Raw genomic sequence first — 11700 nt, 5'->3', positions numbered from 1 at the left:
GGCAGGTGGATTCTTAACCACTGCACCACCAGGGAAGTCCCAAGAATAGTTTTACTACACTAAAAATCCCCTATACTCCACCCATTCATCCCTCGCTCCACCCAAAACCTTAGCAACTACTGGTCTTTTTATTGTTTCCATAGTTTTGCCTTTTCCGGATGTCACATAGTTGGAATCATACAGTATGTAGCCCTTTCAGGTTAGCTTCTTTCACTTAGCAATGTGCATTTAAAGTTCTTCCATGTCTTTTCATGGCTTGATAGCCCTGCTTTATTTTTCTCCTGGGCAATTTCTTACATGGTTCTGTATATTTTTCACTTATCATATTTATGGTCTTGTCCACAGGAATGTATGTATCATAAGGACAGGGATTCTTGTCTGTTCTGTTCACTGCTGTATCCCCAGTGCCCACAACAGTGTCTTATAGACGGTGCTCAAGAAGTATTAGTTGAACTAAAATATTTCTTAAATACAATTAGTGTATCTAATTGAAGAACAAACCTATCCAGAACCCTCCTGGCAAGGGAATATGTGAAAAAGTGTTTAGCTGTCTGCACTCTTAAGAATTTCAACTTCACTGCCTTCGACCTTGGGCAAGTGACCTAACCGAACCTGTCTGTGCCAGTTTCCTGCTCAGTAAAATGGAGTTAATAATAGCACTTCCCTCACAGGGTTTTGGTAACGATTAAATGAGTTACTATACATAAATTCTCATAATAGGTCCCACACATAGTGCGTGTATATGAGTAGTAATTATGGCTCCATACAGGAAGACTCAGAGAAGGAGATGAGAATGGAATGCCGGTTGGCTACATCCAGTATGCGATTCTAGTTAGTTGTTTAGAGGTGGACGAGGCGCCCTGAGCTGGAGCAATTGCAGGCAACCTTGAGAAAGACGGCGCCGGAAAGGGGGGCACTAATCCCATTTGCCCATCGCTTTACAAAGCACTTTTACATTCTAAACGCTTGAAATCCTCACAATCATGTCTGGTGGGCATTATGATCCCAATTGTATCCATGAAAAAACTGGTTCGGGGAGGTTGAACGACTTGCCCGATGGAACCATGTGGTAAGTGGTGGCCCCAACATTCCCATCCAGAGGTTCTGATTCACACCTCAATACAGTCGCTATTACCCACGTAAACTCTCAGGGCGCGCCAGAGTGTCCGGGGTCCAGGGTCCTGGACAGGGTAACAGATCCACCTTAATAACAACATCCAGGTTGTCACCGGCTGTGTGCAAGGCAGGATGTGCAGGCTCGCCGGCCGGCTAGGGTGTGCGAGAGCTGGCACGATGGATTTGCAGACGAACTCTGCAAGCGCTTGCGCATTAGAGTATCAAGGTAACTCAATTTCCTAGCATCCCCTCCCCTTCCCCCGCCTCCAGGGGGCGGGGCAACAAAGCGCGGGAAAACCGGCCTCGACTCCACCCCCTACCCCCGTGCTGGGGGCGGGGAAAGGAGAACTCTTAAATGGGTAATGGACACGGGGCGGGTTCCCCCTCCCCCATCCCCGTGCTTAGGAAGCGTTCCACAATGCCGCTTTAAGATCCCTTTGGAAATAGCCCAGGCCACGCCAGCACGCTAACGTCACCTCTCCCCTACTTCCGGTCTGCAAGCCCGTCCCAGGCTTCAGGTGCCGGTGCCTTCCACACTCCAGATCCCGCCCCCGCTACAAGCCCTCCTGCAGAGGGAGGAGCAGTGGGTGACGCCATCGCCCAGGAGCTAACCCGTGCGAGGACCCCATCCATTCAGATTATATGACGATTTAGACAGTGGGAAAACCACGAGGAAATGGTCAACCAGATGACGTGGTGCTTTCGGTGACGTCCCATTCTGTGACTGCTGCACGGCATGACTGACATTAGGGTTTAGCTTGAGAAAACACCGCAAACGGATCAACACATCCGGGCTCCACTCGGGGCCAACGCGGTTCTCCTCAACCTGCCCAACAAATAGAAGCAGAGAGTTCTCTAAATTTGCATAAGTGAACTGCAGGCTTCAGGGATCGCGGCCAATAGGGAGTGAGGGGGCGGAGACACACCTGGGATAGTCACATCCTCCTGTAGGAAAACAGGGAATCAGACTGGCTTCTTTTTAAACGACAGTGGCGGAGGCCAATCATTTTTGAGATGCACAGATGGGGCAGTGGGCCCCGGCGCAACCAATGGGAAGAAGCTTCTCCAGAAGGACTAGGCTTCTTGCCCAATGAGGCTGGGAAGCCTGTGCCTAGCTGTTTCCGAGCGGCAGTACTTAAGGCCAACCCAGTACGGAGCTGGGCGGGGCGCAGTACTGAACGACGGGGGTATTGGCCAATGGCGAGTGCGAAAGCGGGCAGCCCAGACCTGGAACGCGAAGGGAGCTGAGGGAGGGGGAGGCTGAACGGGAGAGAAGCAGGAAGTAGCGGCGGTCGTGGGGAGGGCGGCGGCGGCGGCGGCGGCGGCGGCGGCGGCGGCAGCGACTGGAGCAGGGAAGAGACCGCCGGGTCTCGGCCCGCACTGGGAGCGGAACAAGTAAGCGTGCCTGGGGTAAATACCCGCCTTTGGCCCCGCCCCCTGGGGGGGCGGGTAAATACCCCCACCCCTCCCCCACTTGGTCAACTACCCCCTCTCCGCGCCGCCCCCCGGGATGGCTTCTACCGGGGCCCCGACGTCGCCCCCATTCCTTGGGGCACGTGGGCGAAACTCCTAGCCTGTTGAAAGCACAGTCCCTAGCAGGGTAAACGTGGAGGGGCGTCGGGGTCCCCAACTCCTGGCGCCCCCAGCCCGAGAGGCGTCCGAAGCGCGGCCCGGGGACTGGAAGCTGCGGGATGTCGCGACCTAAAATGGTGTCCGGGGGTGGGGGCGGGGGAACTGGGCCAGGCCGGAGCGGAGCCTGCACCCCGACTGGGCACGGGTCAGCGTCCGGGCCCGGACGGGACCCAGGCTCGTGCCCCAGGCCGCGGCGTGCCTTCCGATTCCTCCCCAGTCTCGAGAGAGCCTCGGGAGCCCTCGGGGGGAGGAGGCTGCGCAGGGAGGGAGGGGAGGAGGTCGGAGTTGGGACGGACCCCGGCTGGAGAGCTGCGAGTCTGGCAAAAACTGTCCCCTCCCCACTACTCTCTTTCCACACCTTCCCTGCTCCGGTGTAGTCTTGGGCCAGGAGGTGCTGCGCGGCAGCTCCCCGAGGGCCTGGCCTGGCCAAGGCCCGTCCTTCCCTTAGCACGCTGGTGAGAGCTAGAAAAGCGCGGCGCGCCTCAGTTTCCCCTCTGGCTTCTCCCATGTACACCCCGCCCCCTTTCCGCAACCCTGGACATGCTCCCCGCGCCGGTCCTCGGCAGATGGCAGGGGCTTAATTCCGGCCGCTGCCCAGCTTGGCGGCAGCCTAATCGCCCCCGGCCGCCGGCCCCTCGCCCTCCTGTGCGCAGCAGGCCCCGGGCCAGGGAAAGGGACGCGGAGCCCCCACCCGACCCAGGCCAGTTCACCCTCTTCCTGTTCAGCCCCTTCCTTTGGCTTTTGGGGAAGAACAGAGGGAAGGAGGGGGGCTGGAGCCCAAGAGACAGGGCGCAGCAGCCGCAGAAAGGCCTGAGCCGTGGGGCGGGGAAGCCTCTTCGGCCTTGAGCTGCGCTTCTTGATCTACTGTCTGCTCCTGGCTCTCCGATGACCTCTAAGTCACTTGGACGCCAAAGGGGGAGTTGCTTGGGGGAGGCAAGTTTGCAGATGTTTTCTCATAGTCCCCACTGATCTGTGCTCCACCAGCCCACTTTTCTGAGGGCCTGAGCGGAGGGTAGCTCTGGTCTCTCGCGGTCGGGAGGGAGCCGGCCAGGGGAGGGCCGTAGCGATCCAGCTGGGCAGAGGCAAGGGGTGGAGGGCTTTGTTTAAACCCAGATCCTGTAAATTAAGTAGAGGGGGATGAGAGGAGCACTCCCCTTTCGTTCTTCCTCTAGTTGGTACCCTCTCCCTCCACCCCCATCTTGGTCCCAGCAATGCCAGCTGCCACCTGCTGGGACTATCTCCAGTTACAGTCTAAAGGCTGGAAAGAGGTGAGAGTATTGGCCCTGGGAAATGGCTTGCCTTGAGGGCAAGGAATGTGGAGGGAAAGAGACTTTTTCAGTTGCTTCTTCCTAGGTATAGAAACACTTGTGGGGAGAAATGGGTAAGGAACACACCTGGGTCCCCCACAAGCTCTAGGCTGGCCTTCTTGTTGGTTTAGTGCCACATAAGTCTTGTGGGACCTTTTTTTTTTTTTTGTACTGGGACAAATGGGGGTTGGGTGAGACTTCCTGGGCCACTGTTGCCAAGGGAAAATGAAAAGGGTGAGGAGTGTGAGTTGGGGATAAACTGGGGTGAGGAGCTCAGAGCAGAAATGACAGGGGTGAGGGGCCTGGCTTTTCCCGGTTGAGGCAGCTGTGCTGGATAAGCGCATGCCCTGGAGTTTCAGCCCTGAGAGAGCAAGATGGGGAAGGAGGGAGGGAGGGAAGGAGGAGGGGTTGGCTAGGAGGGGGCCAGGCACTCTTGGGAAGGTAGGTGAGCGAGCAGCAGGTGTTTGTGACAGGAGAGGCCTAGGCTGGGGCCCTTGTGACCAGACTGCTGTTATGGTTTTCCCGTTTCTTCTCTTTGTCTCTTTCTGTTCCTGTGTCTTATTCTTTCCATCTTGGTCTCTTGGGTAACTTCCCTGAGCCCACTTCGCCCTGTTAACCAAGCTAGATCTCCAGGTGCCAGTAATGACCCCAAGTGGCCCAGACTTGAGCTTACATGACCCCTGACTCTTGTCTCTGACCCCAGCCCTAGATTTCCAGTGCTTATTCCCTCCCAGCTTCTCTTCGGCCTGGCATATCCTTGTTGTCCTAGCTGTAATAATAAATCGTACTCTGGGTTCTGGCTCTCATGTTTGTGATTCATGTCATGCTCAGAACAACCCTATGATATATAGATTACTTGTCCGCTCTTTCAGACAGCAAAAGTAAGGCGGTAGAGTAACTTGCTTGTACAGCAGGCCATTGATAAGGCTGGAACTAGAATCAGTTCTTACATCTTGTCTTAAGTCACATGCCCCTTTGTACACATGGCCTTTCAGATCTCTGTGGACCCCCAGAAGATCCATGAAGAATATGAATGGATCCCATGCTGCCATGAATGAGCCCTTAAACTTAGAGCATCACGTACATCCTCCTCCTTAATAGTAGTATTGACTAATTGATCCTGTGCTGGGCACAGGAGGGGTTGAAGTGGTTTCAACTAAGATGCTCACTGAACTCCCTCAGTCTCTACTCCCTTGTCTCTTATCTGTATTTTTTTTTAAGATTTATTTATTTTATTTATTTTTGGCTGCGTCAGGTCTTAGTTGCGGCATGTGGGATCTTCGTTGAGGCATGTATCTTTTGTTGCAGTGTGTGGGCTTCTCTCTAGTTGTGGCACGCAGGCTCCAGGGTGCGTGGGCTCTGTAGTTGTGGTGCGCGGGTTCCAGAAAACGTGGGCTCTGCAGTTTGCGGCCTGCAGGCTCTCTAGTTGAGGCGTACAAGCTCAGTATTTGTGGCGTGCGGGCTTAGTTGCCCCCACGGCATGTGGGATCTTAGTTCCCTGACCAGGGATCAAACCCGCGTCCCCTGCGTTGGAAGGTGGATTCTTTACCACTGGACCACCAGGGAAGTCCCTTTTGTCTGTATTTCTGAGAAGTCTCTTTTCCTTTGCTTTCTCTGGATTTTGGTGTCCTCCCTGGAAAGTGCATACTACATTCCTTTCAATTTTAGGGTTTGGTAAAACAGGTGCCTCCACCAGCTCTCTAGGATTTGCACTATGGTGGAGGTGTACCCAAGTCAGAGTGTGTGTGGGTTCTGAGAGCGGATGAATTTGGAGGTCTTGAGGGAGGAGGTCCAGCGTTCCTGCTTCCAGAGGTCTCAGTTTGTCTCTCTTTTTCCTGTTTTCCTCAGGTCTGGGACCTGTTGCCATGGGGGACATGAAGACCCCTGATTTTGATGACCTCCTTGCTGCCTTTGACATCCCCGACATTGATGCAAATGAAGCCATACACTCTGGGCCAGAAGAAAATGAGGGGCCAGGAGGCCCAGGGAAGCCAGAACCCATTATAGGAGGTGAATCTGGAGAAGCAACAGCAGCAGCTGCCGGGGATGGCCCTGGCTTGCCCGCCCAGGCCTCTGACCATGGCATGCCACCGCCAGACGTCTCAGCAGTCAGCGTCATTGTCAAGAACACTGTGTGTCCTGAGCAGTCGGAGTCCCTGGCTGGGAGTTCAGGAGGGGAAGGGGCCCGGGCTGGGGGAGTGGCTAAGGAGGGGTCTGTGGGACCTCGTCTGATGCAAAATGGTTTTGGGGGCCCTGAGCCATCCCTTCCAGGAACCCCACACTCTCCAGCTCCTCCCAGTGGGGGTACCTGGAAAGAAAAATCCATGGAAGGCAAAGCTCCCCTGGACCTCTTTGCTCATTTTGGGCCTGAGCCAGGGGAGCACCCTGATCCCCTTCCTCCCTCTGCACCCTCCCCACCTCGGGAAGGGGCCATGACCCCACCTCCTTTCTCCTCTCCCTTTGAGCTGGCCCGGGAGAATGGCCCAGCCCTGCTGCCCCCTGGTTCTCCCCCACTGCTGGGGGCCTTGAAGCAGGAAAGCTGCAGCCCTCTTCATCCCCAGAGCCTCCCAGGCTCAGGCTCTAGCCCTGAGGCCACAGTCGTCCCTGCCAGTGTCTCCCCTTCCGGGGTTGCAGGGGTGTCCTTCTTCAAGAAGTCTCCAGGGCACCAGAGCCCTCTTGCCTCCCCTAAAGTGCCCAGCTCTCAGCCCCTAAAGGAAGAAGAGGATGAGGGACCAGTGGACAAGTCTCCCCCGGGAAGTCCCCAGAGTCCCTCTAGTGGAGCCGAGGCTGCAGATGAGGACAGCAATGACTCCCCTGCCTCCTCCAGCTCCTCTAGGCCCCTCAAGGTACGGATTAAGACCATTAAAACATCCTGCGGGAATATCACAAGGACTGTAACCCGGGTCCCCTCAGACCCTGATCCCCCTGCCCCCTTGCCTGAAGGGGGCTTCCTGGCAGAGGCTAGCCTCCTCAAGCTGTCCCCCGCAACCCCGACCCCTGAGGGTCCAAAGGTGGTGAGTGTCCAGCTGGGTGATGGCACAAGGCTAAAGGGCACCGTGCTGCCCGTGGCCACCATCCAGAACGCAAGCACTGCCATGCTGATGGCAGCCAGTGTGGCCCGCAAAGCCGTGGTTCTGCCTGGAGGCACTGCCCCCAGCCCTAAGACGATGGCTAAGAATGTGCTGGGTCTGGTGCCCCAAGCGTTGCCCAAGGCTGAGGGGAGGGCAGGGCTGGGGGCCGGGGGGCAGAAGGTGAACGGTGCCTCGGTGGTGATGGTGCAGCCCTCTAAGCCGGCCACCGGGCCGGGGGCAGGGGGTGGCACGGTGATCTCACGGACCCAGTCCAGCCTGGTGGAGGCCTTCAACAAGATCCTCAACAGCAAGAACCTGCTGCCTGCCTACCGGCCAAACCTGAGTCCACCGGCTGAGGCCGGGCTGGCCCTGCCGCCCACGGGCTACCGCTGCCTCGAGTGTGGGGACGCCTTCTCGTTGGAGAAGAGCCTGGCGCGACACTATGACCGCCGGAGCATGCGCATCGAGGTCACCTGCAACCACTGTGCCCGCCGCCTAGTCTTCTTCAACAAGTGCAGCCTGCTGCTGCATGCCCGTGAGCACAAGGACAAGGGGCTCGTCATGCAGTGCTCACACCTGGTCATGAGGCCGGTGGCCCTGGACCAGATGGTGGGGCAGCCGGACATCACGCCCCTGCTTGCTGTCCCACCTGCCCTCGGACCTCCAGCCTTGCCTGCCTTGGGCAAGGGTGACGGGGCCGTCACCTCCTCCGCCGTAACTGCAGTTGCCGCTGAGGCCCCTGTGCTGCCACTCTCAGCCGAGCCACCTGCCGCCCCTGCCACCTCTGCTTACACCTGCTTCCGCTGCCTGGAGTGCAAGGAGCAGTGCCGGGACAAGGCCGGCATGGCTGCCCACTTCCAGCAGCTCGGGCCACCCGCCCCTGGCGCCACCAGCAACGTGAGTTACTTTTCCCAGCCCCTCCCTGGGACGGGGACAGCCAGATGCCATGGGGACAGGATCTAGGAAGGTGTGGGGGCTTGGTTAGCAGAAGGAATGGGGGACAGGCCACTCCTCACAGACTCACCTGGTTTCAACTCCCTCGACAGGTGTGCCCAACTTGCCCCATGATGCTCCCCAATCGCTGCAGCTTCAGCGCCCACCAGCGCATGCATAAGAACCGACCTCCCCACGTCTGCCCTGAGTGTGGAGGCAACTTTCTCCAAGCCAATTTTCAGACCCACCTCCGGGAGGCCTGTCTGCATTTCTCTCGCCGCGTAGGATACAGGTGCCTCCCATCTCTCCTCCCCATAGTCCCTCAACACTTTTCCTCCTGTACTTGGTGGTCTCGTGGCTCCTGGGACCAGCCTTTCAGATGGCCTCACAGAGGTGAGCCCCATCTCTCCTGTTGAATCACTCAGCCCCAGTGTGTTAGCAAACGCAGCCAGGGCGCTCTCTGCCTTCCCTTCGTTCCCCACGGAGAGGGAGCAGGCGGGGCCCCCTCCAGAGCATCAGCTCTGCCTCTCTGCCCCGCAGGCCTCCCTTGGGGAACTGGGTGCTGCAGCTCCCTCTGTCCTCCAGTTGCCTGGGTTCCACCGCTGATTAACTCCTTAGAGTCCACCCAGCCCCTGTGAATGAGTGTGGGGTTGGAGGTGGCCGTGGAGATGCCCGCAGCTCACCACGGTGCCTCCTACTTACTCCCCAAGGTGCCCCAGCTGTGCAGTGGTGTTTGGGGGTGTGAACTCCATCAAGTCCCACATCCAGACGTCACACTGCGAGGTTTTCCACAAGTGCCCCATCTGCCCCATGGCCTTCAAGTCTGCACCCAGCGCCCACGCCCACCTCTACACCCAGCATCCTAGCTTCCACACGCAGCAGGCCAAGTGAGACCTGGGGAGGGAGCGTGAGGAGGGGCGGGTGGAGGGGGTTGGGCCTCGATGGGGCAGGACGTCTGCACTGTCTTCTTCACCCGCCCAGGATGATCTACAAGTGCGCCATGTGTGACACAGTCTTCACTCACAAACCCCTCCTCTCCTCGCACTTCGACCAGCACTTGCTGCCCCAGCGTGTCAGCGTCTTTAAGTGCCCATCTTGTCCTCTGCTTTTTGCCCAAAAAAGGACCATGCTGGAACATCTCAAGGTACAGGGGTCGAGGGAGGGAGGTGGGGTTGCCCAGCTGTGTTGACCGGGGACCCCTCCGGAAGTGGGAGCAGGGGAGGAGCCAGGACTCTGGCAAAGCCAGGTCCTCCCCAACACCAGCCATCCCCCCTTGTCTCCTCCTCACAGAACACACATCAGTCTGGGCGCTCGGGGGAGGAGACTCCTGGGAAAGGGGCCGGGGGTGCCCTTCTGACCCCCAAGACTGAGCCTGAGGAGCTGGCTGTGTCTCGGGGAGGAGCAGCTGCCCCTACTGAGGAGTCTTCTTCATCCTCAGAAGAGGAAGAACTGCCCAGCTCCCCTGAGCCTCCTCGCCCAACCAAACGGCCCCGGCGAGAACTGGGGAGCAAAGGCGTCAAGGGCGGGGGTGGGGGCCCTGGAGGCTGGACCTGTGGCCTTTGTCACTCCTGGTTCCCTGAGCGTGACGAGTATGTGGGTCACATGAAGAAGGAGCATGGCAAGGTGAGTGGGGTGCCCCTGGGGAGCAAGATGGGCTGGAGGGGCAGCATTGGGATTGACCTGTGTGGCAGTGGAGATCGGGTGCTGCATGGAGCCTGGCTGAGACCCCCAACCCCTGCTCTCCTAGTCAGTGAAGAAGTTTCCCTGCCGCCTGTGTGAGCGCTCCTTCTGCTCCGCCCCCAGCCTGAGGCGCCACGTCAGGGTCAATCACGAGGGTATCAAGCGAGTTTACCCATGCAGGTAACCCTTACCCCCTGGCCCCCTTCCTCTTTTCTGTCCGGCAGGGTGCCCCCAACCCTGGTTCCCCAAAGTACCTTCCCACCTGCCTCTTAGGTCTGAGTGGACTGACGGTTGAGGCCTCCCTCTGCTCAAGCCACGAGCCTTGGTCTTTGGGCTGTGGCGCTGGAGCCCACCCCACCCGCTCTCCCCTTTAGGTATTGCACAGAGGGAAAACGCACCTTCAGCAGCCGCCTGATCCTGGAGAAACACGTCCAGGTCCGGCACGGCTTGCCGCTCGGGGCCCAGTCCCCTGGCCGGGGGAACGCCCTGGCTCGGGGCCCTGGTGCCAGAGCCCAGGTAGGCAGAGGCCCACCCTGCTGCATGAGGGCTGTGGGAGCAGGAGCCTGCGCGGTTATAGCCGAGGCCTCAGGAAGCTGGGCAGGGGTGCCAGGGACGGTGGGGGGTGACGGGAGGCCCGGTTTCTTCACTCTCTTCTCCAGGGGCCGGGACGGAAACGCCGCCAGTCCTCTGACTCTTGCAGTGAGGAGCCTGACAGCACGACACCTCCAGCCAAGTCCCCCAGGGGCGGCCCCGGGGCGGGAGGCCACGGCCCCCTGCGCTACCGGAGCAGCAGCTCAGCGGAGCAGAGCCTCATGGCGGGGTTGAGGGTGGATGGCGGTGCCCAGCAGTGCCTCGACTGCGGCTTGTGTTTCGCCTCCCCTGGCTCCCTGAGCCGGCACCGTTTCATCAGCCACAAGAAGAAACGGGGTGTGGGGAGTGCCAGTGCCCTGGGCCTGGGGGATGGGGAGGAAGAAACTGCCCCTCCTTCCAGGTCTGACCCAGAGGGGGGAGATTCACCCTTGCCAGCTTCTGGAGGCCCACTGACATGTAAGGTCTGTGGCAAGAGCTGCGACAGCCCTCTCAACCTCAAGACCCATTTCCGCACACACGGCATGGCGTTCATCAGGGCTCGGCAAGGGGGCAGTGGGGACAACTAGGGCCCAGGCCTGGACTCACTAGCCCCTCCCTCTTCCTTGGGAGCCTGGGTCACTGCTGCTGCCTGGTCCCTGGGCTGGGGAGTTCCATTAGAATTCATGTTTTGTTCAACTCCTGTCCCGCTAACCCCCAAGGACAAGCTTTTGAGAATGGTAGTTGAGGTTCCTGCCTTGGGTTTGGCCCTTGGGTCCTAGTAGAGTGGGTCCTCCATTCCTTCTTTCTGAGCCCAACACTAATTATTTTCTTGCTGCAGCCCCCCCCCCCATGTGGGACGGGGGGGTGGGAGGACGGGAAGGCCCAATGCTGGGGTGGTCAGGGGCACTCTCCTCAACCCCTGTGGGCACAGATGGCAGCCCTGGCCTTGCCCTAGTGCCCCCCCTGAGACTCCCTGGCACTCAAGCCCTCCACCCCTGCAGTGCCTTTCACTTATCTTTTTTTTTTTTTCCCCAGAAATCCGGGGCGGGGTGGGGGGAGGTTGGTGGAGACGAGTCCTGTCTGGGGGGGGGGTCCCAGGGAGAGGAGGGGACAGGCTCTCAGGAATCCTTTATTCTTGTAGTAATAATAATACTAACAGTGGGGGAAAGGGGAAGGAGAAAACCAGACCATTAAAACTGCTCGTGGTTTAATCCCCATTCAAGCTCCTCTTTTTATGTGACTTACTTAGACAATGTGGACGTGTCTGGGAGGGGGTGAGTGACAAAGCTGGGAAGGCCCTTCTTCAGGGAAGTGGTGGTATTGACTGAGACAGGCAGGGAAAAAGCAATCTTCCTCCACTTCGTTCTGTGTGGTGCCTTTTGTATCCTGGA

General features: G+C 58.5%; 1 protein-coding gene across 2 annotated transcripts; it reads left to right on the top strand.

Moving 5' to 3' along the window:
• The first annotated feature begins 2359 nt into the window (after nt 1–2359).
• Nucleotides 2360–11526, top strand: ZNF687 (zinc finger protein 687). 2 transcript variants are annotated; one of them, XM_012538854.3, is made up of 9 exons: nt 2360–2511; nt 5904–8023; nt 8173–8351; nt 8770–8946; nt 9041–9203; nt 9350–9682; nt 9807–9919; nt 10114–10255; nt 10399–11526. In XM_012538854.3, the coding sequence occupies exons 2-9, from the start codon at nt 5921–5923 to the stop codon at nt 10894–10896; spliced, it is 3708 nt and encodes a 1235-aa protein (XP_012394308.1). In that variant the 5' UTR covers nt 2360–2511; nt 5904–5920; the 3' UTR covers nt 10897–11526. The 2 variants fall into 2 exon arrangements, with proteins under 2 accessions (XP_012394308.1, XP_033271427.1); XM_033415536.2 differs by having other exon boundaries at nt 2407–2526.
• The last annotated feature ends 174 nt before the right edge of the window (nt 11527–11700 follow it).

This window comes from Orcinus orca, chromosome 1 (assembly GCF_937001465.1).
Source record: "Orcinus orca chromosome 1, mOrcOrc1.1, whole genome shotgun sequence".
Taxonomy (NCBI): Eukaryota; Metazoa; Chordata; class Mammalia; order Artiodactyla; family Delphinidae; genus Orcinus; species Orcinus orca.
This window is presented reverse-complemented; position numbering and strand designations above follow the sequence as displayed.